Source organism: Bombina bombina, chromosome 11, assembly GCF_027579735.1.
Source record: "Bombina bombina isolate aBomBom1 chromosome 11, aBomBom1.pri, whole genome shotgun sequence".
Taxonomy (NCBI): domain Eukaryota; kingdom Metazoa; phylum Chordata; class Amphibia; order Anura; family Bombinatoridae; genus Bombina; species Bombina bombina.
Genome location: NC_069509.1, coordinates 29,316,919 through 29,341,301, shown reverse-complemented (window position 1 = coordinate 29,341,301; position 24,383 = coordinate 29,316,919). Strand labels below are relative to the sequence as shown.

General features: G+C 43.4%; 1 protein-coding gene across 3 annotated transcripts in view; it reads right to left on the bottom strand.

Moving 5' to 3' along the window:
- Window positions 1-14,334: 14,334 nt before the first annotated feature.
- Window positions 14,335-24,383, bottom strand: part of LOC128642404 (RING finger protein 112) — a 98,209-nt gene continuing 88,160 nt past the window's right edge. For 2 of the 3 annotated variants that reach the window (XM_053695169.1, XM_053695170.1), the window contains exons 12-13: window positions 19,139-19,213; window positions 14,335-15,324 (exon numbers count right to left, since the gene is read on the bottom strand). In XM_053695169.1, the coding sequence (XP_053551144.1) occupies window positions 14,923-15,324; window positions 19,139-19,213 (477 nt within the window). In that variant the 3' untranslated portion in view covers window positions 14,335-14,922. The remainder of the gene's footprint in view (window positions 15,325-19,138; window positions 19,214-24,383) is intronic. The other variant, XM_053695171.1, reaches the window with a different exon arrangement.

The following is a 24,383-nucleotide window of genomic DNA, read 5'->3' as shown; positions in this document are numbered from 1 at the left end:
AAAACAACTGCAGCAAACAAGATGTTTATTTGTTTTAAAAATGTTTAGACTTAACAACAGAAATGTCCTCTTAACAGATGGGGTAAACATTTAAAAAAAATGAATTTAATGTCCCTTTAAACATTTTTTTATTTTTTACAAGCACGAAATACAGCCACGTGCGCCTGGTGTGTCAGTGATTCTCATTTAGTGGCTGCAGCTGTTCCCTCTTGAGATAGGAGGACCCTTTGCCTTACTATTGCACCAAATAACTGTTTCATTGGGGAGTTTGGGATAAAATAGAGAAGTAGCAAGTTATATAATTATTACACAAACTTCATCTGAAAACTATTTAACTCTTTGACTTCCGAGCTTGTAGTTTCAAATATAGTTTTGTTTCTGGTCCCCAGCACATGATTGGTTAGTCCCTGAGGTATATACTTTACTGTATTACATTAAAGGGATAATATAGGGTAAAATCGTTTTTCCCTTAATGTATTTTCAATGATTTGTTAAGCAGAGTATAAAATGTATGAGAGATTGTGTCTTTGTGTTTATTTGTGTATATGAAATAGGTGTTTTGTTCTTTGAAAGCACAACTTATTAAAATGGGTTGAGTTTGCAGGTAAAATCCAATCTTATGTTATCACCTTCTACACACACACATGCTTCCTTATATCTGTCTGTAAACCGAATTTTCTCTGCTCGTTGTGTTTACATAGCTTGTCAACAGCCTATACTTAACCACTTCATTCCCGGGGCAAGTGTTTAACCCCTTAGTGACCAGAAAACTTTTCCATTTTCTGACTGTTTGGGACCAACGCTATTTTTACATTTCTGCTGTGTTTGTGTTTAGCTGTAGTTTTTCTCTTACTCATTTACTGTACCCACACATATTATATACCGTTTTTCTCGCCATTAAATGGACTTTCTAAAGATACCAATATTTTCATCATATCTTATAATTTACTACATTTTTTTTTATAAAATATGAGGAAAAAATGAAAAAAAAAAACACTTTTTCTAACTTTGACCCCCAAAATCTGTTACACATCTACAAGCACCAAAAAACACCCATGCTAAATAGTTTCTAAATTTTGTCCTGAGTTTAGAAATACCCAATGTTTACATGTTCTTTGCTTTTTTTGCAAGTTATAGGGCCATAAATACAAGTAGTACTTTGCTATTTCCAAACCACTTTTTTTCAAAATTAGCGCTAGTTACATTGGAACATTGATATCTTTCAGGAATCTCTGAATATCCATTGACATGTATATATATTTTTTTTAGAAGACATCCCAAAGTATTGATCTAGGCCAATTTTGGTATATTTCATGCCACCATTTCACCGCCAAATGCGATCAAATAAAAGAAATTGTTCACTTTTTCACAAACTTTTTCACAAACTTTAGGTTTCTCACTGAAATTATTTACAAACAGATTGTGCAATTATGGCACACATGGTTGTAAATGCTTCTCTGGGATCCCCTTTGTTCAGAAATAGCAGACATATATGGCTTTGCTTTTTGGTAATTAGAACTTCTAATTTAGAAGGCCGCTAAATGCCGCTGCGCATCACACGTGTATTATGTCTAGCAGTGAAGGGGTTAATTAGGTAGCTTGTAGGGAGCTTGCAGGGTTAATTTTAGCTTTAGTGTAGAGATCAGCCTCCCACCTGACACATCACACCCCCTGATCTCTCCAAAACAGCTCTCTTCCCTCCCCCACCCCACAATTGTCCCCACCATCTTAAGTACTGGCAGAAAATCTGCCAGTACTAAAATAAAAGGTATCTTTGGGGGGCGTGTCCAAGAAACAGAGATGGTCGCTCGCATTTTCTGAAGCTCTTCAAGAGATTTATATAATCTGCCTATAAACATAAAGTCTAACCAGCATCTAACTACTCTAAATACATTGACAGAACCTACGATCCTAACTGCTCAGATATATACGACTCACACTGTGCTCTGGCAGTACAGAATCACTCTCAGATAGCCCTGATCGCAGTTTGCGGCCTACAGCAAACATCTTCACCTCCCCCCCAGGCCAGGGTAAAGTGCCACGCTATAATCATGCTTGAGTGATCTCTCTTATTGAAGAAATTGAGCAAAAGCTCCACCACAACTTAGCTGATATCATTACGACTCTGCAAGGAGATGATCAGGAAGTTTCTTTACCTACCGAGCGAGAAACTGAGCCCGCCTCGCTAATTAGAGCCCAGTCATATAGGGCTAAAAAATTGCAATGTGTTCCAGCAACAGAACTCTTTCGATGTGGTGTGTTGGGAACGGCGGAGGAGAGAGAAATACAACGGACAAATACACTATCTTTAGAATTATCAGAGATGCGCTGTGATGTCCCAGCGTATTATAAAATGCGCCAAGAAGTCAACACGTAAACATCTCCTAGTCCGCTGGTCGAGCACACATGCTACAAAACGCAAATATCGTCCCAGTGTTGTTGGCAGGTGACACAATATTCACCCAGTGCAACCAGATTATTAAGGAGGTCGTGCTCATGGTGACTCTTCTGGGTGTTGCGACCGGACCCCTGGAGGCTACTGTGGCTGTCACCTGCTGCTCGAAGATGATACAAGTCGCACCTTCAGTTGTTCTGGGATACGAGAAATGTATGACTCTATTTACAGCATATCGCATTGCAGCTTTGAAACTTGTCCTTAAGCCTGGACTGCCGTGCCTGGGTATAGTTACCTTTGACTCTCTCACCACAGTATTGCTTGTGCCCTTTGGGGTCCTGGCTATTTGGGCTTGAGATAGAGCTGCCACAGATACAAATTGCCCCCCCTTATAGTACACTCCAACGTGGCATAGGTTTAGTTTCATCAAATATCAGATATATAAGGGAATTCACTTCATGCAATATCCCAAACTTATTTCTTTCGTCCAGTTTGTTCTTTTATATACACTAATGTCGTTAGATTTAAGTATTTGTAGTTTTCCACTGCTCCTAGCATTACTCTCATAAACATATTCCCCACATTATTCTTTTTGGTGTATATAAATGTTATTGAATGCTTATGCTCAAGCTGAGGTCAATTCATTTTGCTTATAAATCTAAATGGCTCTTTACTTAGTAACGTCAGGCAATGCTTGAAATGACAGGAGATATTATAGTCCAGTTAGAATTTGAGCAGGATAACTGTCCATTTCATGTGTATTGAGTGTATTTATTTCAGATGCTGTCAGCATTTGTTATGCCACATTTAGATTTGTGAACATTAAGCTAATAACATTATATTATTGCCTATCTCTACTACATAAGCGGGCTCTTATTATTATTATCTATTCTCAGCCAATAGTCCGCTGGGGAGCAGAGGTTGGTGCCCTCTTTAGAGAATCTAGGGTGTTTTAATGAGTATATGTTCCCAGAAATACAGTAAAATACCTAAGGGATTAAATGCCCTACATCTCCTGAGTGTCTGTTTGTAACATATTTAAACGATAACTTAACACTTAACAGATAACTTTAATGCTTTGTCAATAAAACTCAACACAATTTGTTGGTGAAAGACCCATGGGTCGTATTTATTAATACCAGCAATGGGAACTGGCAACGACAGGTAAATAAACCATGGGTGGCGGCAATCGTGGGCCTAAATACTAACTATATAAATAACCCCTTCTAGAAAATGGCCAAGGGACACTGCTGCAGACCACAAGGCAGAGATACTCACGCAGCTTTAATATATAAGGGGTTTACTGGCCCGTCAATAATCAGCCCGAGCACGCCCAAGCATACCAAGCCTGTGACGTCACCCTGACCGCAATGGCCGTCATTCAAACCTCCTTCCAGCCTGCAGCCGTGATCCTGACCACCCGCCAGAGTAGGGTGTCAACATTAGAAACTCCAAACCAGTAGGTCCAGCCTTGACTTGACGAACAGCATGTCAGTAACTGGGGAGCTCAAGTTACCGTCCTTGGACTTAAGGAAATAGTTTGAGTAACCCTCTTCCCTCCTCAGACACCTAGCCTCAAATTAGAGACACTAAAGAGAAAAACGATTGCCACCGTTTACATAACAGTTTCAAATCAACAATGCATAACAGGGATGGGAGGGTGGGGGAAGATCTTCCAGGGGTCCACAGGAACAAAGAGGAAGTGGAATCCCTGCACATTCCATATATAAGGTTGGTAAACCCCTCCCAACACAATGCAACATTGTAACAACACACACACAGCAGCAGCACTCACTCAACCAGACCTTAACCCTTAGCTACGCTCCAGGCTATTTGCCCTGCACTTTCTTAAGGGATTAAATGCCCTACATCTCCTGAGTGTCTGTATTTAAACAATAACTTAACACTTAACAGATAACTTTAATGCTTTGTCAATAAAACTCGACACAATTTGTGGGTGAAAGACAGGTAAATAAACCACGGGTGGCGGCAATCGGGGCCTACATACTAACTATATAAATAACCCCTTCTAGAAAATGGCCAAGGGACACTGCTGCAGACCACAAGGCGGAGATACTCACGCAGCTTTAATATATAAGGGGTTTACTGGCCCGTCAATAATCAGCCCGAGCATGCCCAAGCATACCAAGCCTGTGACGTCACCCTGACCGCAATGGCCGTCATTCAAACCTCCTTCGAGCCTGCAGCCGTGATCCTGACCACCCGCCACAAGAGACCGACCTGCATATTAAATGGTCCAGACTCTTGCCGCAACCACTACATCCTTAGGAGTAACGCCTGCCTAATGTTCTGCAAGAACAAATCTACTCCCGACGGTTCTAAATGAACCCCATCCTGCCTAAATAAACCCTTATGGGCTGCTGAGATGTTCCCATGCTCAATCACAAAACCCTCGAGGTCCCCTACCTGCTTCCTCAGGTCCCTATTTATCTTTTTCCTGACCTGGAAAGCCGCTTTATGGCACACCATGTGCTTCCACCTCAATCTAGGGATCACATTTGACCACCCGATTCGCACACCTGGAAACCAGAGTCTGAACTGCCGCAGGTCTGACTGCATTGCCCAGATTAAATCTAATGTGGGGATGGCCCCCACATCATTGCCGCCGGCATGTAATATCAGAATATAGGGTTTTTCCCACATTCTTGCGGCATCCTATAGCAATGCAGGCAGATCTGCCCAGGCCAAACCCCTGCGCCCTAGCCAACGCAACACAGCCGTGGACGATGGGAATCCTAGCTGCTGTCCTCCTGGCATGGCTGCGGCTCTAATTGCAGCCCAGTGCACATAAGAATGGCCGACAATCCACACCCGTACAGGACCTGGACGTATGTCTGAAATAAAGAAAACAAGAGTTAGCTTGCACCAACAATGGACCAGATCATCATCAACCTGTGGCCCAACTCCCCCTTTGGTATCACTCATGCAAGCCCCCAGACCCTTGCTGCCCCACCCATATTAGCCCACGCTCTTATGCGTACAATGGCCTAACATAGGATTTGTACCGCTGCAACCTCCACTGCCCTAATGAGCGAATGCGATCGGAGGACCAACCCAGCTCTGCCGCTGTCGTCCCCCCCCCCCACTCGGAAAGAGTGCGGGGCAATCCGAGACCCATCAAGACCCGCTCGCTGTGCTACCCGACCTAAAACCTTTCCAAACTGGTATCTGGTCAGCGGGTCTCCATTTGCATGTATAAGAAACCTGGAGGAGCCTCCTGGCCGCACTTCCAGGTATGAAGATACCAAACGTAACGGGCAACAGGTGACCCCTGGCTCCCCCGGCAGGGAAAGCCAGGCCCTCCTGGTCCGTCTTAGACCTGGGAATAAACAGAAGCACAGAGTCATCCACCACCCTCAAGTGATTGTGCATGACTCCCCCTGAGACCGCCGTCTTGGCGCGTGGGACCAGCTCGCCTACCCTCAATGCCCCATGAAACGCCAGGCCAAAAGCCGCCCCGAAGAGTTGAACCTCGAAAGGCGAGGAACAAATCTCTGGCAGTACTGCCAGCAATTTAACCAGCCGTTTCGCAGTAATACCAGCCGTTCCGCAGTAATAGGTTCCCTCTCGTCCCGTTGTGGAACTTCCAGATGGCCCCATCCCCTGATTAGCTGTTTCACTAAGAAGGAGCGTGACCCATCCCTAAATGCGTACAACCTGCAGAAGAAAGCTACGGCCGAGAGCCTAGAGACCACTGCTCACTTTTTTACCTGCTTACCTCTCAGGTCAGCCAGCCACTGCAAAAGAAATCCCTGTTCCCCTTCGCAAGAAGGAAACCCAAGTAGGTCACAGAAACCTACCCACTCACTCCAATACCTCACGTATGCCGACCAGGTGCTGGGTGGCAAAAAAGCCTGCAGCAGGGGGATCAGCCGTTGTAATCCTTCGCCATCTGCCACAGGAAGAGAGGGCAAGAAAGACCATTAGGAGCCGCAGCAGGCGACGCCGCCCTAAACGCCTCCCACTGGAAGAGAGACAATGCATCCACAACTATGTTCTGCACCCCTGGCACATGACGAGCCCTAAAATCAATGTTCCATTGCAAACATCTCAACACCAGGTGCCGCAGGTAATGCACCACCACAGGCGATGAAGCTGAAAGTCTGTTAATGGCAAAAACCACGCTGAAATTATCCGTCCAGAAAATCACAGTCCTGTTGCTAAACAGGTGACCCCACAGCTCAACTGCAACTAAGATGGGAAACAGCTCCAGGAAGCAAAGGTTGCGTGTAAGCCCTCGGCCCGCCCACTCAGACGGCCAGGGCTCCGAACTCCATGCTCCTTCAAAGTAAGCACCGTACCCAGATGCGTCAGCGGCATCTGTGAACAGATGCAATGATTGATTAGATACTGGGTCATCTCGCCACATGCAGATGCCATTTTAAAATCTTGCAAAAAACATTCCCAAACCTGTAAATCCGCCACGAGATCCCCCGTGATGCGGCTGCGTGATGATGCTGTCTTGCCTCCGCCCAACTTCTGCTCTAACCGTTTGCTAAACACCCTACCCCACGGGATAACTCTCCCTGCGAAGTTCAGGAGACCGAGGAGCGACTGCAGCTCCCTCAATGAACATGTTCGCGCTGAAGCCATAGCGCGAACCGTCGCCAGCATCTTGGCCACCTTTTCCTTAGGCAGCCTGCATTCCCCTGCAACCAAGTCAATTTCTATGCTCAGAAACGTCAGACACGTGCAAGGTCCCTCCATCTTATCCTCAGCCAGAGGAACTCCAAACCTGTCCATCATGAACCTCATGACGTTCATCAAGGAGGCACATTCCCCCGAATCGGCAGACCCCACCAGAAGGAAATCATCCAAATAGTGCTCTACCCTGTCACTTCCTGCTGCCGACCACCGCCCAGTGGAGGAAAGTACTAAATGCCTCAAAATATGCGCAGGATATTGAACAGCCCATGGGAAGACAACGGTCCACGTAATAACCCCCCCCAAACCAACACCCCATCAGCCTGAAGGATGATGGGTGAATTGGGAGAAGCCGGAACGCGGATTCTATGTCTAATTTTGCCATCAAGGCCCCTTTCCCTGACCATAGCCAGCGTGTCGTCAAACAACTGGTAATGGACCGAGCTCAACTCCTCTGGAATGGCGTCGTTCACCGACTGCCCTTTTGGATAGGAAAGATGCTGTATAAGCCGAAACTTACCCGTTTCCTTTTTGGGAACCACCCCTAGCGGAGAAATTACCAAGTCCGGCATTGGCAAGTCCCTGAAAGGGACTGCAACTCTGCCCAGGGCCACTTCCTTCCCTAACTTCTCCCTGACTGCCTCTGGGTACTGAGAGGCCGATTTCAGGTTCTTCCTGACCCGTGACCCCAATACCCGACCCGCTACGGGAATAATAAAACCCCTACGCAGGCCACCATCTAACAATTGAGCAGCAGCCCTGTCCGGCTGAAAGCGCAATGTCTGCCTGTTCCCCAGAGTCACTACCCCTGAGCCTCCCTGTGCCCTCCTTTCCGCATCAAGATGCGCCCAGAGGTGTAAGTCCATAGTCTCAAAGTCTAGCAATGGGTTGCCCACCTTCTTCTTACGATAGATCATATCGTAATCCCTCCAAGCACCGTCAGCAAACTTCCTATGTATTGCATCAATGGTGTCAACATACTTTAATAATCCCGTCCCCTTGATCGGGAAACCTCTCTAAATAGCATGTGGCGTATACCCGGAAACACCGATGCCATTCCTCAAGTGTATCAGGCCGCCTAAATTTTTTAGGGCCCGTACCATCCTCTGCCATTTCCTTAAATTGAAATGCCTCTGCAGATAACTCAAACATGTTGACGTACTTACCATCCTGGATACGCTTCACCATCTTTGACTTGAGGTGGGCATGCAAGCTGTGTACCTGGCACGAGTAAGTATCCCCATGCACTGCTGCTTTCCTATTCACTGCCTGTGGTGACCCCCCAGGTACCCCTAGGAGTTGAGATGACTGAGCCACGCTACTGGCATTACCCTCCCCAGGATTGCCTCTACTCATTTTTCTTAACATCCTATACATTCTCCTGTGTCCTTTCGTATGCAACCCCAGGGACCCATCTATCTCAGACCCGGAGCCAGACCCACTAGAACTGGAGGAGTCACACCGCCCCCTAGGCAAACCAAGTTGGCACTCACCAGATGAAGTACCCAAAGGGGCCTGGTCGGGTCCAGAAGTGCTGCTATCACCCGCACGTGTCGCCACCGCTCTAGGCTTGAGAGCCCTGGAACTCTGAGTCGCCATGTCTCTGCTGGATGAGGATGCCATGGATACCTGTAAAACAGAAGCCAAGAGCGGAGTACCTCGGGAAGAGCCAGCCGCTTCCTCCCTATCCTCCCCAACCCCAAATTCCTGATACCCCTCACGGTCACTATCACTCACACCATATGGCAAGCTGCCATCGTCATCCGTACTAGCGGCCTGCCCACATGCATAATCCTCCTGAAATCTCACAGTCCTGCCCCGCCCTTGGGACCTCGCTACCCTGGCCTGTCTTGCCGACCCCTTCTCGGGGCCTTCTAGGCCTTCACTAGGGCTATCGCTAATACTAGCATGGCCCCTCTTCATTGCCCCTCTCGTGGCTATCTGTCCTGACCTGGCCGGTGAGGTCCTGCTGGGTGTCACTGTACCCTGCAGACCTTCTGCTTGTGGTTCCGCTTCAGCGGTATCACCACCTAAGCCCTGTGTCATGCAAGACCCCTTATGCGCGGCTCTAGCCACGGGGGCCTTTCCTTTACCTTGCGCCCCAGCACACGGGGGCCGCCTTCGCCTTGCCCTTTCCTGAAGTAGGCCGCGAGAGTGAGGAGGGTGCCCTATCGGCCTCCCCTCCTTTATTGTTGGCCACTGCCGAAGCTCTGGTGCGCACACCTCGTTGCACCACCCCGGGGGGCCTTGCTGCCCCGCATCATCAATCAAATTTGCCCCCTGACTCCGTACTGCCATACCCTGAGCCGGCCTGAAATGCGCCCCCCCCCCCAGCCCTCTGAGGCCTAACTTGCTTGCCCCCATGAGCGGTTGTCCCCCCCCCCCCCGAGGTGCTCCCTTCTTACCATCGGAGCCAGGGGGGAACGATCCTCTCCGTTCGCTGTCCAAAATCCGAGTGCCGCAGGCGGAAGTGACGTCACCGGAAGTACCGTCGGGGCGCACAACGCAACCGGAAGTCGACACGGCGGCCATCTTGGATGGGGAAGACAGACCGGAGGCCTGCGCACCACAAGGGACCGAAGCCTGGGACTGGAGTACAGCCACACCCGATGACGCACCCGCGAGGACCGACGCCAAGGACTGCAAGAGGGCCACCGCCGCCACGGATTCCCCGGAAAGGACTACTGACGCAGGTAAGGCTGCACTGCTCCCACTACCAACGCCACCGGAACCCTCCCCAGAGGCAACCGCAGAACCCCCTTGGGACTCCCCAGGCCCTAAAACTATAGGCCCCTGCCTAAGGCCTACTCCGGAACCACCAACCATGCTACCGGAACCCTCAGAACAAAACCCAGAACTTCCCTGGGACCCCCTAGGCCCTACTCCTTGACATCCTTGCCTAAGGCCTACTCCTACATGCCCCTCAGGCCCAACACCCCCCAAAGACTGACCATCCGAGCCGACGCCCATCATCCACTACCCAATTCTCCCGTGCAGGAGAAGGGAATAGGTTAGGGCTACCCTCTTCCCCCCCCCCCCCGAGGGAGAAACAGGGAGATATAACCCAGACACATGGCCCTGACCCACCGTAACAGTCCCTGATGGGGATGGTGCGACCCAATCAACGTCCTCAATCTCCATCTCTTCCCATTCCACAGGTTCGCCTTCCATTGGAAATGCTGCTGCAAGCTGTGATATAGAAAGATCTTCCAGGGGTCCACAGGAACAAAGAGGAAGTGGAATCCCTGCCCATCCCATATATAAGGTTGGTAAACCCCTCCCAACACAATGCAACATTGTAACAACACACACACAGCAGCAGCACTCACTCAACCAGGCCTTAACCCTTAGCTACGCTCCGGGCTATTTGCCCTGCACTTTCTTTATGCAACCGTCTCCTCTTTCTTTGTTAGTGGAAATGAGCTATACTACACATTACTAGTACATACATTTCTGAGTTCATATAGGAAAGATTTTTCTTTTTAAGAGCTCTGTGTAACTAGACTCACAAGTATGATCGGGTCCTTTAGGGACCATATTCATCATTAGCTAATTTATTAATTTTAAAATTCACCCTATTTGGTGAATTCTTTAGCTGTATTAATCCGCTACCTAATGATAATTTTCCTCTTCTACACTATATGTACCAATAGGTACAAGAGTTACATTCTATGTCAAGTGAGGAAACGTATTACAACCTAGTAAGCGTAGGTACCTCTCAGTTAAGATAGTTTGTTCTAAGGTTTTATAGTTTAATTTAAAGTGTCACTATATTAGGCATTACTTCATGATAAAGAGGTGCTACAGTAACTTGAATAAAATAAAAATACTAAGGTATCATTGCAAGACCAGCAATATTGTAAACTGTGATCCACCAGAAGTATGGTATGTCAGATTAGCCCTAAGAATAGAGGTCATAGGCCTCCACACCATATACGTTCCTCTAGTTTGAGCTCATTTATTTAGATTATGATAAGTATCAGGAATTGTATTTCTGTAATGTGACATGTAAACCTTGAGGTTACTCTGGTATTTATTCTTTCTATTAAGTTCAACAAATGCATGTTTTCATATCGTGGAGGTCATGTTTATACTATGAATGTTGTATTGCTAAATACCTTAATAAAAAAACCTTGATAAACAAAAAAAGGTATCTTTAATTTTTTTAAGCATATTTACATATGCTGCTGTGTAGGATCCCCCCTTAGCCCCCAACCTCCTCTATCCCCCCATACAGCTCTCTAAAATTTGCCGCCATCTTGGGTACTGGCAGCTGTCTGTCAGTACCCAATTTGCCCAAAACAAATTGTTTTTTATTTTTAAACTTTAAAAATTATAATTTTCTGTAGTGTAGCTGCCCCCCCTCAATACCCTACCCACCCTCCCCCTCCTAGATCCCCTCCCAAGCACATTTTACCCCACCTTCCGTCTCCCTCCTTCTCATTACTTTTATACTAGCAGCCGGTAAATGCGGAGCACGCACGCTCGCGCCCCCCCCCGTCGCAACCGCGGGACTTGAAACACATAATGAGGACCGATTGCCGGTATGTATGTAACGAGGGGCCTCCCAGCTGCAGCTCCCACCCACCATGAACGGCCCCATTGATTGCCGATGCAGAGAGGGCCACAGAGTTGCTCTCTCTGCATCGGTGGTGTAAAAAGGGAATTGCAGTGATGCCTGCATATCAAGGCATCACTGCAATACCCTGCAAGCGATCAGGATCGCTTCCAGAGCTTCAAACCTCAGAAGACGTGCCAGGAACGTCCATGGTCGTTAAGGGTGTTTTTTTCTAGGGTGTTCCTGGCACGTCCTTGCTCGTTAAGGGGTTAAAGGGATATGAAACCCAATTTTTTTATTTTATGATTCAGATAGAGCATGTGATTTTAAACCACTTTCTAATTTACTTCTATTATCATTTTTTCTTTGTTCTCTTTGTTTGTTTTTTTGAAAAGCAGGGATGTATGCTAATATTGCGTATTCCTCCATAGACTTCAATGGAACCTAGGTTTCAAAATGGCAGCACCCATAGCTAGAGGAAGGTAACATGAAATGTATTTAGTTTTTAATATCCCTTTAAGCTCTCAATACTTCTAAAATACTGATCTGCGGCTCTCAATACTTCTAACAGAACAGTGAATATGTAAGGAGCGCCTAACTGAAAGGCAAGGTCAGCACAACTGGGCCAAGATCAAATATGAGGTCAAAACAATCGATAGTAAAAAGAGTCGTTAATAAATGATGTAAAATGTATAATTAGCATAAAAGATGTCAGTTTAATCTCTAATTTAAAACTGTGTAGGTAAAAAGGTGTTTACATAAACGTATAATACAAATACATTTAATAACATGGATCCATGATACAATGATAAAAACAAAAGACGAATATAGATAAAATCAATTTGCAGATATGAATGACAATATGAAAATAAAAACAAATGTGAACAATATAATCAGTGTAAAAACGACAATGTGTGATCGCTCCAAAGTAAAAACAATATGAGATAAAAAGTGCTCCTGTGTACAATGTGCGTTTTAAGTGACTACAAACTCACAAAACCGATAAAAACTAAAATGTTGCCAATAGTAAAACGCACATTGTACACAGGAGCACTTTTTATCTCATATTGTTTTTACTTTGGAGCGATCACACATTGTCGTTTTTACACTGATTATATTGTTCACATTTGTTTTTATTTTCATATTGTCATTCATATCTGCAAATTGATTTTATCTATATTCGTCTTTTGTTTTTATCATTGTATCATGGATCCATGTTATTAAATGTATTTGTATTATACGTTTATGTAAACACCTTTTTACCTACACAGTTTTAAATTAGAGATTAAACTGACATCTTTTATGCTAATTATACATTTTACATCATTTATTAACGACCCTTTTTACTATCGATTGTGTTGACCTCATATTTGATCTTGGCCCAGTTGTGCTGACCTTGCCTTTCAGTTAGGCGCTCCTTACATATTCACTGTTCTGTTAGATTTTCTATTGGGTAACTAGGGACCCAATTGTAAGGGAGCTACAGGTCACATCTCAAGTTAGCGCTGTCGGAGTATCCCACTTCCTTTTGCTCTCAATACTTCTAAAATACTGATCTGCAGCCCTCAATACTTCTAAAATACTGATCTGCGGCTCTCAATACTTCTAAAATACTGATCTGCGGCCCTCAATACTTCTAAAATACTGATCTGCGGCTCTCAATACTTCTAAAATACTGATCTACTGCCCTCAATACTTCTAAAATACTGATCTGCGGCTCTCAATACTTCTAAAATACTGATCTGCGGCTCTCAATACTTCTAAAATAATGATCTGCGGCTCTTAATACTTCTAAAATAATGATCTGCGGCTCTCAATACTTCCAAAATACTGCTCTGCGGCTCTCAATACTTCCAAAATACTGCTCTGCGGCTCTCAATACTTCTAAAATAATGATCTGCGGCTCTCAATACTTCTAAAATACTGATCTGCGGCTCTCAATACTTCTAAAATACTGATCTGCGGCTCTCAATACTTCTAAAATAATGATCTGCGGCTCTCAATACTTCTAAAATACTGATCTGCGGCTCTCAATACTTCTAAAATAATGATCTGCGGCTCTCAATACTTCTAAAATACTGATCTGCGGCTCTCAATACTTCTAAAATAATGATCTGCGGCTCTCAATACTTCTAAAATACTGATCTGCGGCTCTCAATACTTCTAAAATACTGATCTGCGGCTCTCAATACTTCTAAAATAATGATCTGCGGCTCTCAATACTTCTAAAATACTGATCTGCGGCTCTCAATACTTCTAAAATACTGATCTGCTGCCCTCAATACTTCTAAAATACTGATCTGCGGCCCTCAATACTTCTAAAATACTGATCTGCGGCCCTCAATACTTCTAAAATACTGATCTACTGCCCTCAATACTTCTAAAATACTGATCTGCAGCCCTCAATACTTCTAAAATACTGATCTACTGCCCTCAATACTTCTAAAATACTGATCTCCTATCCTGTGTGTAAGGAAGTCAGCCATCACAGTTTTAGACAATACTCAGGTCTGATCAATACTTCTAAAATACTGATCTGCAGCCCTCAATACTTCTAAAATACTGATCTACTGCCCTCAATACTTCTAAAATACTGATCTGCAGCCCTCAATACTTCTAAAATACTGATCTGCAGCCCTCAATACTTCTAAAATACTGATCTCCTACCCTGTGTGTAAGGAAGTCAGCCATCACAGATTTAGACAATACTCAGGTCTCAGGAAAACGTAATTTATATAAAGAGGTGGTGCACATACATTAGTTGGAAAGAGTATTTGTGAAATGTGTGATTCTCAGCTAACACAGATTACGGACGGGATAAGGAAAAGATAATCAACTTGTCCCTATAAAATGCAGAAAAACAAATCTCTTTTTGTTACCCCCTTCCTGCTGTTAGGATGTTCCATGCTGTCGCTGGGCATTAGCACCTGGAACGTCCTAGCCGTTTGGCTGTCCTGAATCCATAGAGGCTTGGTAAATGGAATCTGGGCTGGAGGAAATGTTTAGCGTCATAGGCACTCCCTCCTGACCTGATCCCATCACTGAAATCAGGAGATCACATGAACGATTGCGTGATTTCAATTTGTTTAAATAGATATAGACAAAGTAGCTCCGCCAAGAAAAGGGTTAATATATATATATATAGCAAGTTTATATTTTTGGTTTTGTTGTATTCGAAGCAAACAAAAAGTCCAATATATCTTTTTAAGAAACTTAACCTCAAATTGCACAAAATATAGGGCCAATTTCTCAGTAGTAATTTAATTTGTTGACTTTATGCCTTCTTGGTACTCAAGCGTTTAACTCACAGCCCTCCTCTGAAAAATCTGCCCATAAATGCAGTGAGACCAGATTTTAGCAGTGATACCGCCCCAGTAGCCACCTCTGTGGCTACTACCCGCTCTCCTGTGGCTACAGCTGTCTGAGTTGCAAACACCACAGTTCCCTTGGCTGCTGCAGCTCCAATCATCCCATAGAGCCCCAGACCAGCTGTCACACCAAGTCCGATTGCGCTGCACGTGAAACGCGTTGTATAGCTGGTGCTAAACCTCTCCAGTTCCTCCTGTAGATGTGAGTCTAGTTCCTTCAGCAGGCTGGAATGGTGCTCAGTAATGGGGCCCAGTAAGGAAGCCTTAAACTCTTTCAGAATCTCTGAGGACTTTTCAGATATAAGAGTCTTCATTGTAGAGGGCAGCAGCATAGAACTCTTATAAAGAGAAAATAGAGAAAATGATAAATAGGGAGAGCAGTAAAGAACGGGGCCAATTAAATAAATATACGGCATTGAAAATAATATTAATAAATGAATTGATAAATTAAAGGGGCAGTAAAGTCATAGATTCATGATTCAGATAGAGAATACAATTTTAAACAACTTTCCAATTTACTTCTATTATTTAATTTACTTCCTTCTCGTTATCCTTTGCTGAAAGGTTTATCTAGGTAAGCTCAGGAGCAGCAAAGAACCTAGGTTCTAGCTGCTGATTGGTGGCTGCATTTATATACCTATTATCATTGGCTCACCCATGTGTTCAGTAAGTTAAAGGATACCAAGAGAATAACACAAATTAAATAATAGAAGTAAATTAGAAAGTTGTTTAAAATTGTATTCTCTATCTGAATCATGAAATAAAAATGTTGCGTTTCATGTCCCTTTAATTAGGAATTATACACATGATCATTAAACAAACAGCAACATAAAATCTAAAGGACCTGTACCTCAATATAACCGGACTGCTTCTACCAACCCAAAAAGAAAACTTGCTATAAAAATATAGATATATCAGGATTCAGCTAGAGCATGCGATTTAACCCCTTAGTGACCAGACCATTTGTTGACCGTTTGGGACCAAGGCTATTTTTACATTTTTGCGGTGTTTGTGTTTAGCTGTAATTTTCCTCTTACTCTTTTACTGTACCCACACATATTATATACTGTTTTTCTCGCCATTAAATGGACTTTCTAAAGATACCATTATTTTCATATCTTATAATTTACAAAAAATATTTTTATAAAATATGAGGAAAAAAACACACTTTTTCTAACTTTGACCACCAAAATCTGTTGCACATCTACAAACACCAAAAACACCCATGCTAAATAGTTTCTAAATTTTGTCCTGAGTTTAGAAATACCCAATGTTTACATCTTCTTTGCAAGTTATAGGGCAATTAATACAAGTAGCACTTTTTCCAAACCATTTTTTATCTGTCAGGAATTCCTGAAAAACCCTTCACATGTATACATTTTCTTTTAGTAGGCAACCCAAAGTGATCTAAGCCCATTTTCGTATATTTCCTGCCACTATTTCACCGCCGAATGCGATCAAATTAAAAAAATCGTTCACTTTTTCACAAACTTTAGGTTCTCACAGAAATTGTTTTCAAACAGCTTGTGCAATTATGGCACAAATGGTTGTAAATGCTAAATGCCGCTGTGCACCACAATTGTATTATGCCCAGCAGTGAAGGGGTTAATTAGGTAGCTTGTAGGGTTAATTTTAGCTTTAGTGTAGAGATCAGCCTCCCAGCCGACACATCCCACCCCCTGATCCCTCCCTGACCCCTCTCAAACAGCTCTCTTCCCTCCCCCACCCCGGAAAAGGTCATCCCCATCTTAAGTACTGGCAGAAAGTCTGCCAGTATAAAAATAAAAGTTTTTTTTTATATTTTCTGCAGTGTAGGATCCCCCCTTACCACCCAACCTCCATGACCCCCCCCACAAAAAAAAAGCTCTTTTACCCTCCCCCCTCTACCTATTAGCCGCCATGTTAGGTACTGGAAGCTGTCTGCCATTACCCAGTTTGCAGGAAATTAGGCTTTTTATTTATAAAAATAATAAAATATGCATATTCTTCTGTAGTGTAGCTGCCCCCCCATTACCCCCCTTCCAGATCTCTTTACCGAAAACCACCCGCTCCCCTCTCGCACACCTCCCTCTTGCCCTTTGCACACCTCCTCCCGCCTCCCTCCTATCCCTCCCACACCACCATCGCTGGCCGATGCAGAGAGGGCCTCTGCATCAGTTACTGCTTAAAGGGTCAATATCGAGGCATCACTGCAATACCCTGAGAGCGGCTGGAAGCGATCACAATCGGTTCCAGTGCTCATTTTGACTGAGGACGTGCTATGTACATCCTTGGTCGTTAACGGACGATTTTTTGAGGACGTACATAGCGCGTTCTTGGTCATTAAGGGGTTAAACAACTTTCCAGTTAATTTTTTCTAATGTGCTTCAGTCTCTTGGTATCCCTTGTTGGAAAGCATACATAGGTAGGCACGACCTAGAACTATCTGCTGATATATGCCACTTGTCAGTGTCTCACCTGATGTGTCCAGCTAGGTCCCTGTAGTGCATTGCTGCTGCTTCAACAGAGGATACCAAGAGAACAAAGCAAACTAGACAATATAAGTGAATTGCAAAGTTGTTGAAATTTGTATGTTGTGTCTGAAATATGAAAGAAAAAAAAATGGGTTTCATGTCCCTTTAATATCTTTGTTCTTAGTTGTTACCCCACATATCAAGTCCTCCTCTGGAGCCCTAAAACATGGCAGCACCCAGACAGAAGACAGCTGGTGATTGGAGGATACCTGTGTATGCTGTTCCTTATTGGCCAACTAGTAGTTTCCAGCTGAACAGTTGCAGTGTACTGAACCTCCCAAGCAGGACTTTAGCTTTGTGATTAAAGGGACAGTAAACATCTTGATATTTTAACAGGTTTACTTATGCATAGTAAAACAACTTTGCAATATATTTTCATCATTTATTTTGCCCCCTTTTTATGCAATATAACATAGAAATTCCCTTCACCTGAAATGCAACCTGCAGCTGTCTCAAGGCTAACCTTGCCACATATATATCCCTGATTGGGTTTAGCAAATAATAACGGCAAAACAATGCAGTTTATACAAACATGACAGAGCATATCTTTGTTTTCTCCAGGAGCAAGACAGGATTGGCTCCTCCAAATAAGATAAGTGGCGGGGGGCAGGGGGAGTTTAGAGTTGGATTATATGAAATTCTATAGCAAGAGAACAAAAACGTCTTGCAAACACAAGGTGCTTAGTGTCCCTATCATTCTTCTGCTGGGGTATATAGTTACCAAGAGCAACGTGCTAACATTACAGGCGCATGTTGTCCCGCACACCGCACTTCACCAGACGCGTACGCAGATTCACACCTCTGACAGGTGTATTGTAATAGTGTTTCAAAAACAGCACGGTCTTATCTCAGCCACATAAATCTGCTCCTAATTACACTACAAAAGTTCCCCTCTGCTTGCAGGCAAACTCCATAGTAAGTAATGTAGCTAGGAACCAAGACAGCGCTGCATACAGAAAATATATATCTGTGTGTTTAATTACGCAGATTCTTGGTCTACGTACAAACGTGTGGCCAGCTCCCTAGCTGTAGGCCCACGCGCATCGTCCTACCGGACTAGTAACTTTTTCTGTGGATTTTTCTGATTTTTTTTCAAACTTTCCAGCTGTCCTGATTTCTCCAGGATAGTCCTGGAATTTGGCTTCTTGTCCCAGGATTGTCCCACATTGTAGGAATCTGTCTTGAGGTGATGGTTTGGCACGGATATTCGAATGTGCTAATTGCACATGAGGTCTGGGTTGGACGTGTGTGTGTGTGTATATATATATATATATATATATATATATATATATATATATATATATATATATAATGTGTGTATATGTTTTTACATTTTGTGGCACCTGAGTAGAATAAAATAAAAATACATCTGATCTGGCATTTGTAAATGTCCTGCAGTTTTCCCTTATTATGATTGTACAATACTAAATATTTTGTGTATTAGACAACTGCACGAACACAAAATTATTTGGACGCCTCATTTGTCACACACACAAACAAAACATTTTTATTTAATTTGATATTCATGAAGGGGTTCATTCGGAATTCAGTTGTTAATGAAAATCTATTTGATGGAAAACACGTTTCCGGCGGAAGAGGTGCAAAGCAAAATTTTTCAGCATAGGTCTAAATTCCTCACCTGGTTTTCGAGGTATCTCTGAAACTCCTTCATCATCTCTTCCATAATCCTTCGGTTTTTTATAGCATAGAACATCTGAGGATGAAGAGCAAATGGTGAAATAATAATAAAACAAAGTATTTCCCTTGACACTCAGTATGCAATTCAAAATTTTCTCTAGAATGATTTTAATGTTATTTTTTAAACGTTTTAAACATGAAACATTAACATTTGAAATTTGACGGTAAATATTGAAAAACACTTTTAAACGTTGATTCCCGTAGACTTATGTAGATGTCCATGAGAATAATGAACATTAAAAGGGACATAAAACAAGTTGGGATAGAGACAAAATAACAAAATTTATGCTTACCTGATAAATTTCTCTCTCTTGCGATGTATCGAGTCCACGGATTCATCCAATACTTGTGGGATATTCTCCTTCCCAACAGGAAGTGGCAAAGAGAGCACCCACAGCAGAGCTGTCTATATAGCTCCTCCCCTAACTCCATCCCCCAGTCATTCGACCGAAGGCTAGGAAGAAAAAGGAGAAACTATAGGGTGCAGAGGTGACTGAAGTTTTATAATAAAAAATACTACCTGTCTTAAATAGACAGGGCGGGCCGTGGACTCGATACATCGCAAGAGAAAGACATTTATCAGGTAAGCATAAATTTTGTTTTCTCTTGCAAGATGTATCGAGTCCACAGATTCATCCAATACTTGTGGGATACCAATACCAAAGCTTTAGGACACAGGTGAAGGGAGGGACAAGACAAGTACCTAAACGGAAGGCACCACTGCTTGTAGCACCTTTCTCCCAAAAATAGCCTCCGAAGAAGCAAAAGTATCAAATTTGTAAAATTTGGAAAAAGTATGAAGCGAAGACCAAGTCGCCGCCTTACAAATCTGTTCAACAGAAGCCTCATTTTTAAAAGCCCATGTGGAAGCCACCGCTATAGTAGAGTGAGCTGTAATCCTTTCAGGAGGCTGCTGGCCAGCAGTCTCATAAGCCAAACGGATGATGCTTTTCAGCCAAAAAGAAAGAGAGGTTGCCATAACCTTTTGACCTCTCCTCTTTCCAGAATAGACAACAAACAATGAAGATGTTTGACGGAAATCTTTAGTCGCTTGTAAGTAGAACTTTAAAGCACAAACCACATCTAGGTTGTGCAACAGACGTTCCTTCTTGGAAGAAGGATTAGGACACAGAGAAGGAACAACAATTTTTTGATTGATATTCCTATTAGAAACAACCTTAGGAAGAAATCCGGGTTTGGTACGCAAAACCACCTTATTCGCATGGAAAACAAGATAAGGGGAGTCACACTGTAAAGCAGATAACTCAGAAACTCTTCGAGCCGAAGAGATAGCTACTAAAAACAGAACTTTCCAAGATAAGAGCTTAATATCTATGCAATGCATAGGTTCAAACGGAACCCCTTGAAGAACCTTAAGAACCAAATTTAAACTCCATGGCGGAGCAACAGGTTTAAACACAGGCTTGATTCTAACTAAAGCCTGACAAAACGCCTGAACGTCTGGAACATCCGCCAGACGCTTGTGTAAAAGGATAGACAAAGCAGATATTTGTCCCTTAAGGAACTAGCTGATAATCCCTTCTCCAATCCTTCTTGGAGAAAAGATAATAGCCTAGAAATCCTGATCTTACTCCATGAGTAACCCTTGGAATCACACCAGTAAAGATATTTACACCATATCTTATGGTAGATTTTTCTGGTGACAGGCTTTCGAGCCTGAATCAAGGTATCAATGACCGATTCAGAGAAATCACGCTTTGCTAAAATCAAGCGTTCAATCTCCAAGCAGTCAGACGCAGAGAAAGTAGGTTTGGATGCTTGAATGGACCTTGAATCAGAAGGTCCTGCCTCAGCGGCAGAGTCCATAGTGGGACGGATGACATGTCCACCAGGTCTGCATACCAAGTCCTACGTGGCCACGCAGGTGCTATCAGAATCACCGGAGCTCTCTCCTGCTTGATTCTGGCAATCAGACGAGGAAGGAGAGGGAATGGTGGAAACACATAGGCCAGGTTGAAGGACCAGGGCACTGCTAGAGCATCTATCAGCACTGCCTGGGGATCCCTTGACCTAGCACTATATGCGACAATAAGGGACTACACTTCTCTTTGTCGCATTTATTTGGGCTATTTGTTAGATTTTGACACTGTGCAGTGTGTGTCCATTTGGACTTTATTTACTCAATTCAGGGATCATGGAGAATAGGGTGGAAACAGAAACAAATACAGGAACTATTGTTAGTATGAATTTTTACTCACTGAGAAATGCTAGTGAGAGGGACACAAACATGGTGATAGCTGAGAATTTTTTCACAATGGATAGGACACAACAAAGATTAAATACCCTCTTTGAAGAGATGGAACTCCTGATAAATAAAGAAAATAAGTATAAGTGGGATGTTTGGACCTTGGAGAACTATCTGAAGCTTAAGCTCATACAAATGAGGAAAAAGGAATGCTGAGGCTTGAAGTAGATGAAATAAAGTTTTATTCAGGAGCAGGCTTATCATCAGACACTTGGTAAGCTCCTATCTGCTTAAGCTCATACCCAGGGGTTTAAGAATAAATTAATACCCCACTTTCTATACGGAGGACAGGGCCTTCATAAGTGAATGGAATGAGACCCTGTCCGAGTGCTCCTGGAATCTAATGCGGCTTCTCATTATTTATAAAAACAAACAGGTCCAAGAAATTACGGTTAAAATTAGCCAAGTACAAGAGGAGCTTAACAAAAGGTGCGACAACACAGACTTTGCCAGGTTTGATAATCTGCTACAAGAAGCAGTTGCAGAGGCTAAATCTCTTTTACTTGAAATAAAGCATTCAAAGTATATTAGGGACCAAACAGACTTTAACAACAATACCATGTATATTTGGAATAAAAGAGAGAGAACACAAAAATATAGGGAAAATAACCAGAATCTTGGCACTTCTAACAGGGGAAGAGGATTTAGAGGCAGACGTAGGGGTAGGGGAAGAGGCAGACAACAGTGACAAATTAGATTCTCTGACAGTGAAGCTGATTCAGGGGGAAGATAGTTCAACCTCAGGTGAAGATGAAATATCTACTTTTGACACTGCATCACATGGTAGCTCCGCCCCCTTAGTCTATCACACACAGAATAAATACACCCATTTGCCTAATCAGCCCAGTATACATCAAGAAAAAGTTACAATAGTACCGCCACCTATATTAAAGAATGCTTTACCAGCCTCTAGATACATCCCACAAGCACCTGACATTGTACACACCCAAGAAACACCTAATCGATTAGAGAGTGTGGAACTCAACCAGGTTCCCCCCCCCCGCGCAAGGAGACGGGGGGGGGGACAAGGGGCAAAAGCACCGAACAAGGGGGGCTATGCTCTCAGGAAAAACCAGAAAGGTCAGAGACAGACGAGATATCAGTAATTAATCTATCCACATATACCTTAAATGCCACAGAAATCAAAGTGTTAAGCTTGGGATTAGGATTTGTCCCGACAAGTACCTTTAATTTATTTAAAACTTTGATTGATGTGAACAAACTGATACGTAAGATTACACTTAGGAAATATTTTTCTACAAAGTCTGATAGGGGTATTTTGGAAGATGATTTAAAGGGGGTAACGGCACCTTTGACCAGTAATACTCTAGATGGTTTTGAGTTTCAAGACCTCTGTGGTCTTTCAACATTGGAAGCACTGAACACCTCTGAGGCCGAAGCTTTGACTCATTCTTCCAATAGATTCCCCAGGTTCAAATGTCCTTCCCGCTTTTATCCCATACATGCAAGGGGAACCATCATTGAAAGGTTCCAAAGTAGGGTAGAAGCTGACCTAAATAGGCTTTATTATATGGACAAAAATAAAAAACATAATCTCACTGTGAGGGAGAGGGAGGCCTTGGCCACTCTGGGTAATAATCCCACCTTGGTGATTAGAGCTGCGGATAAAGGTGGGTCTGTGGTGTTGATGAATAGAACAGATTTCATCAAGGAGGCCCACAGACAATTGCACAATGCCCAGGATTATCGAGTGCTGAGCACTGATCCTACTGTCATCTTTAAGAGAAAACTTGAGAGTTTAATTGATGATGGCATTGAGGCAGGGTTCTTGGATCAAGAAACCAGTATTTATCTATTGGTAAACACTCCCACCATTCCGACTTTTAACCTCCTACCTAAGGTCCACAAGTCACTTGACAATGTGGTAGGAAGACCCATTGTCAGTGGCATTGGCTCTCTTTTGGAGCACACCTCTGAGTGGTTGGACCAGGTCCTACAGCCAATGGTACCTAACTTATGGAGCTATACAAGAGACACCATGCACATTTTAAAACTACTAGAGAACATCGAGTGGGAGGCTTTGTTTGGCTTACAGTTGACGTTAAGTCACTCTATTCCTCAATCCCACACAATAAAGGCTTGGAAGCTCTGTCTTGGTTTTTATGTTGAAAAGATTTTATTTAAGGATTTTACAAATACAATAAATCAATAATCAAATATTCCAATAGTCAAAGGTCATTCCAATAATAGAGTGAATACTCCAAAAATACATGTAATGTTATACAGATTCGGAGTTAATACAGTTCGTTCTATGCATTCAATGTAGATGGTACAAACAATATTTCGTCTGGCCTAGTCCGCGTCCGCCCCCCCTCTCCTCCTGGTAGCTTCGTGATAATGTATGAAAGGTTCCCATTGTAACAGGAATGTTTTTTTATCATTTAGGTATTCTGCTGAGGCACTTGCTTTATCAAAATGGTATATCATCTTTTTTTTTATCAGTTCGAAGCTCGGGGGGAGTCCCTTCCAAAATTGGGCTATACTTAGTCTAACTATTGTGCAAACCCATCTTCCTAGTTTGTTATTGTGTCTAGAGAGTCCCGGGATCGGGAAGTGGAGCAGCGCTTGTTCCATGGTTAGCTTTATTGTTTTTTCGAAGATCTTGCTCAAGAAATTTGAGGCTTGATCCCATATCTCTTTAACGTATCTACATTCCCACCACATATGTGGGTATGTCCCAAGCTCCCCACATCCTCTATAGCAGAACTTGGTCAATGGGTCCTCTTTTCCCCCTGATCTAGTCGGGAATAGGTACCATCTGAAGGCTACTTTAATAAAATTTTCTTTGAGGGTTGCGTTTTGTGTGAAAGATAAGCCATCGCTGAGATTTTCTCTCCAAGTCTCAATTGACCAAGTCCTCCCAGTGTCATTTTCCCATTTAAACATTAAGGGGGGTTTG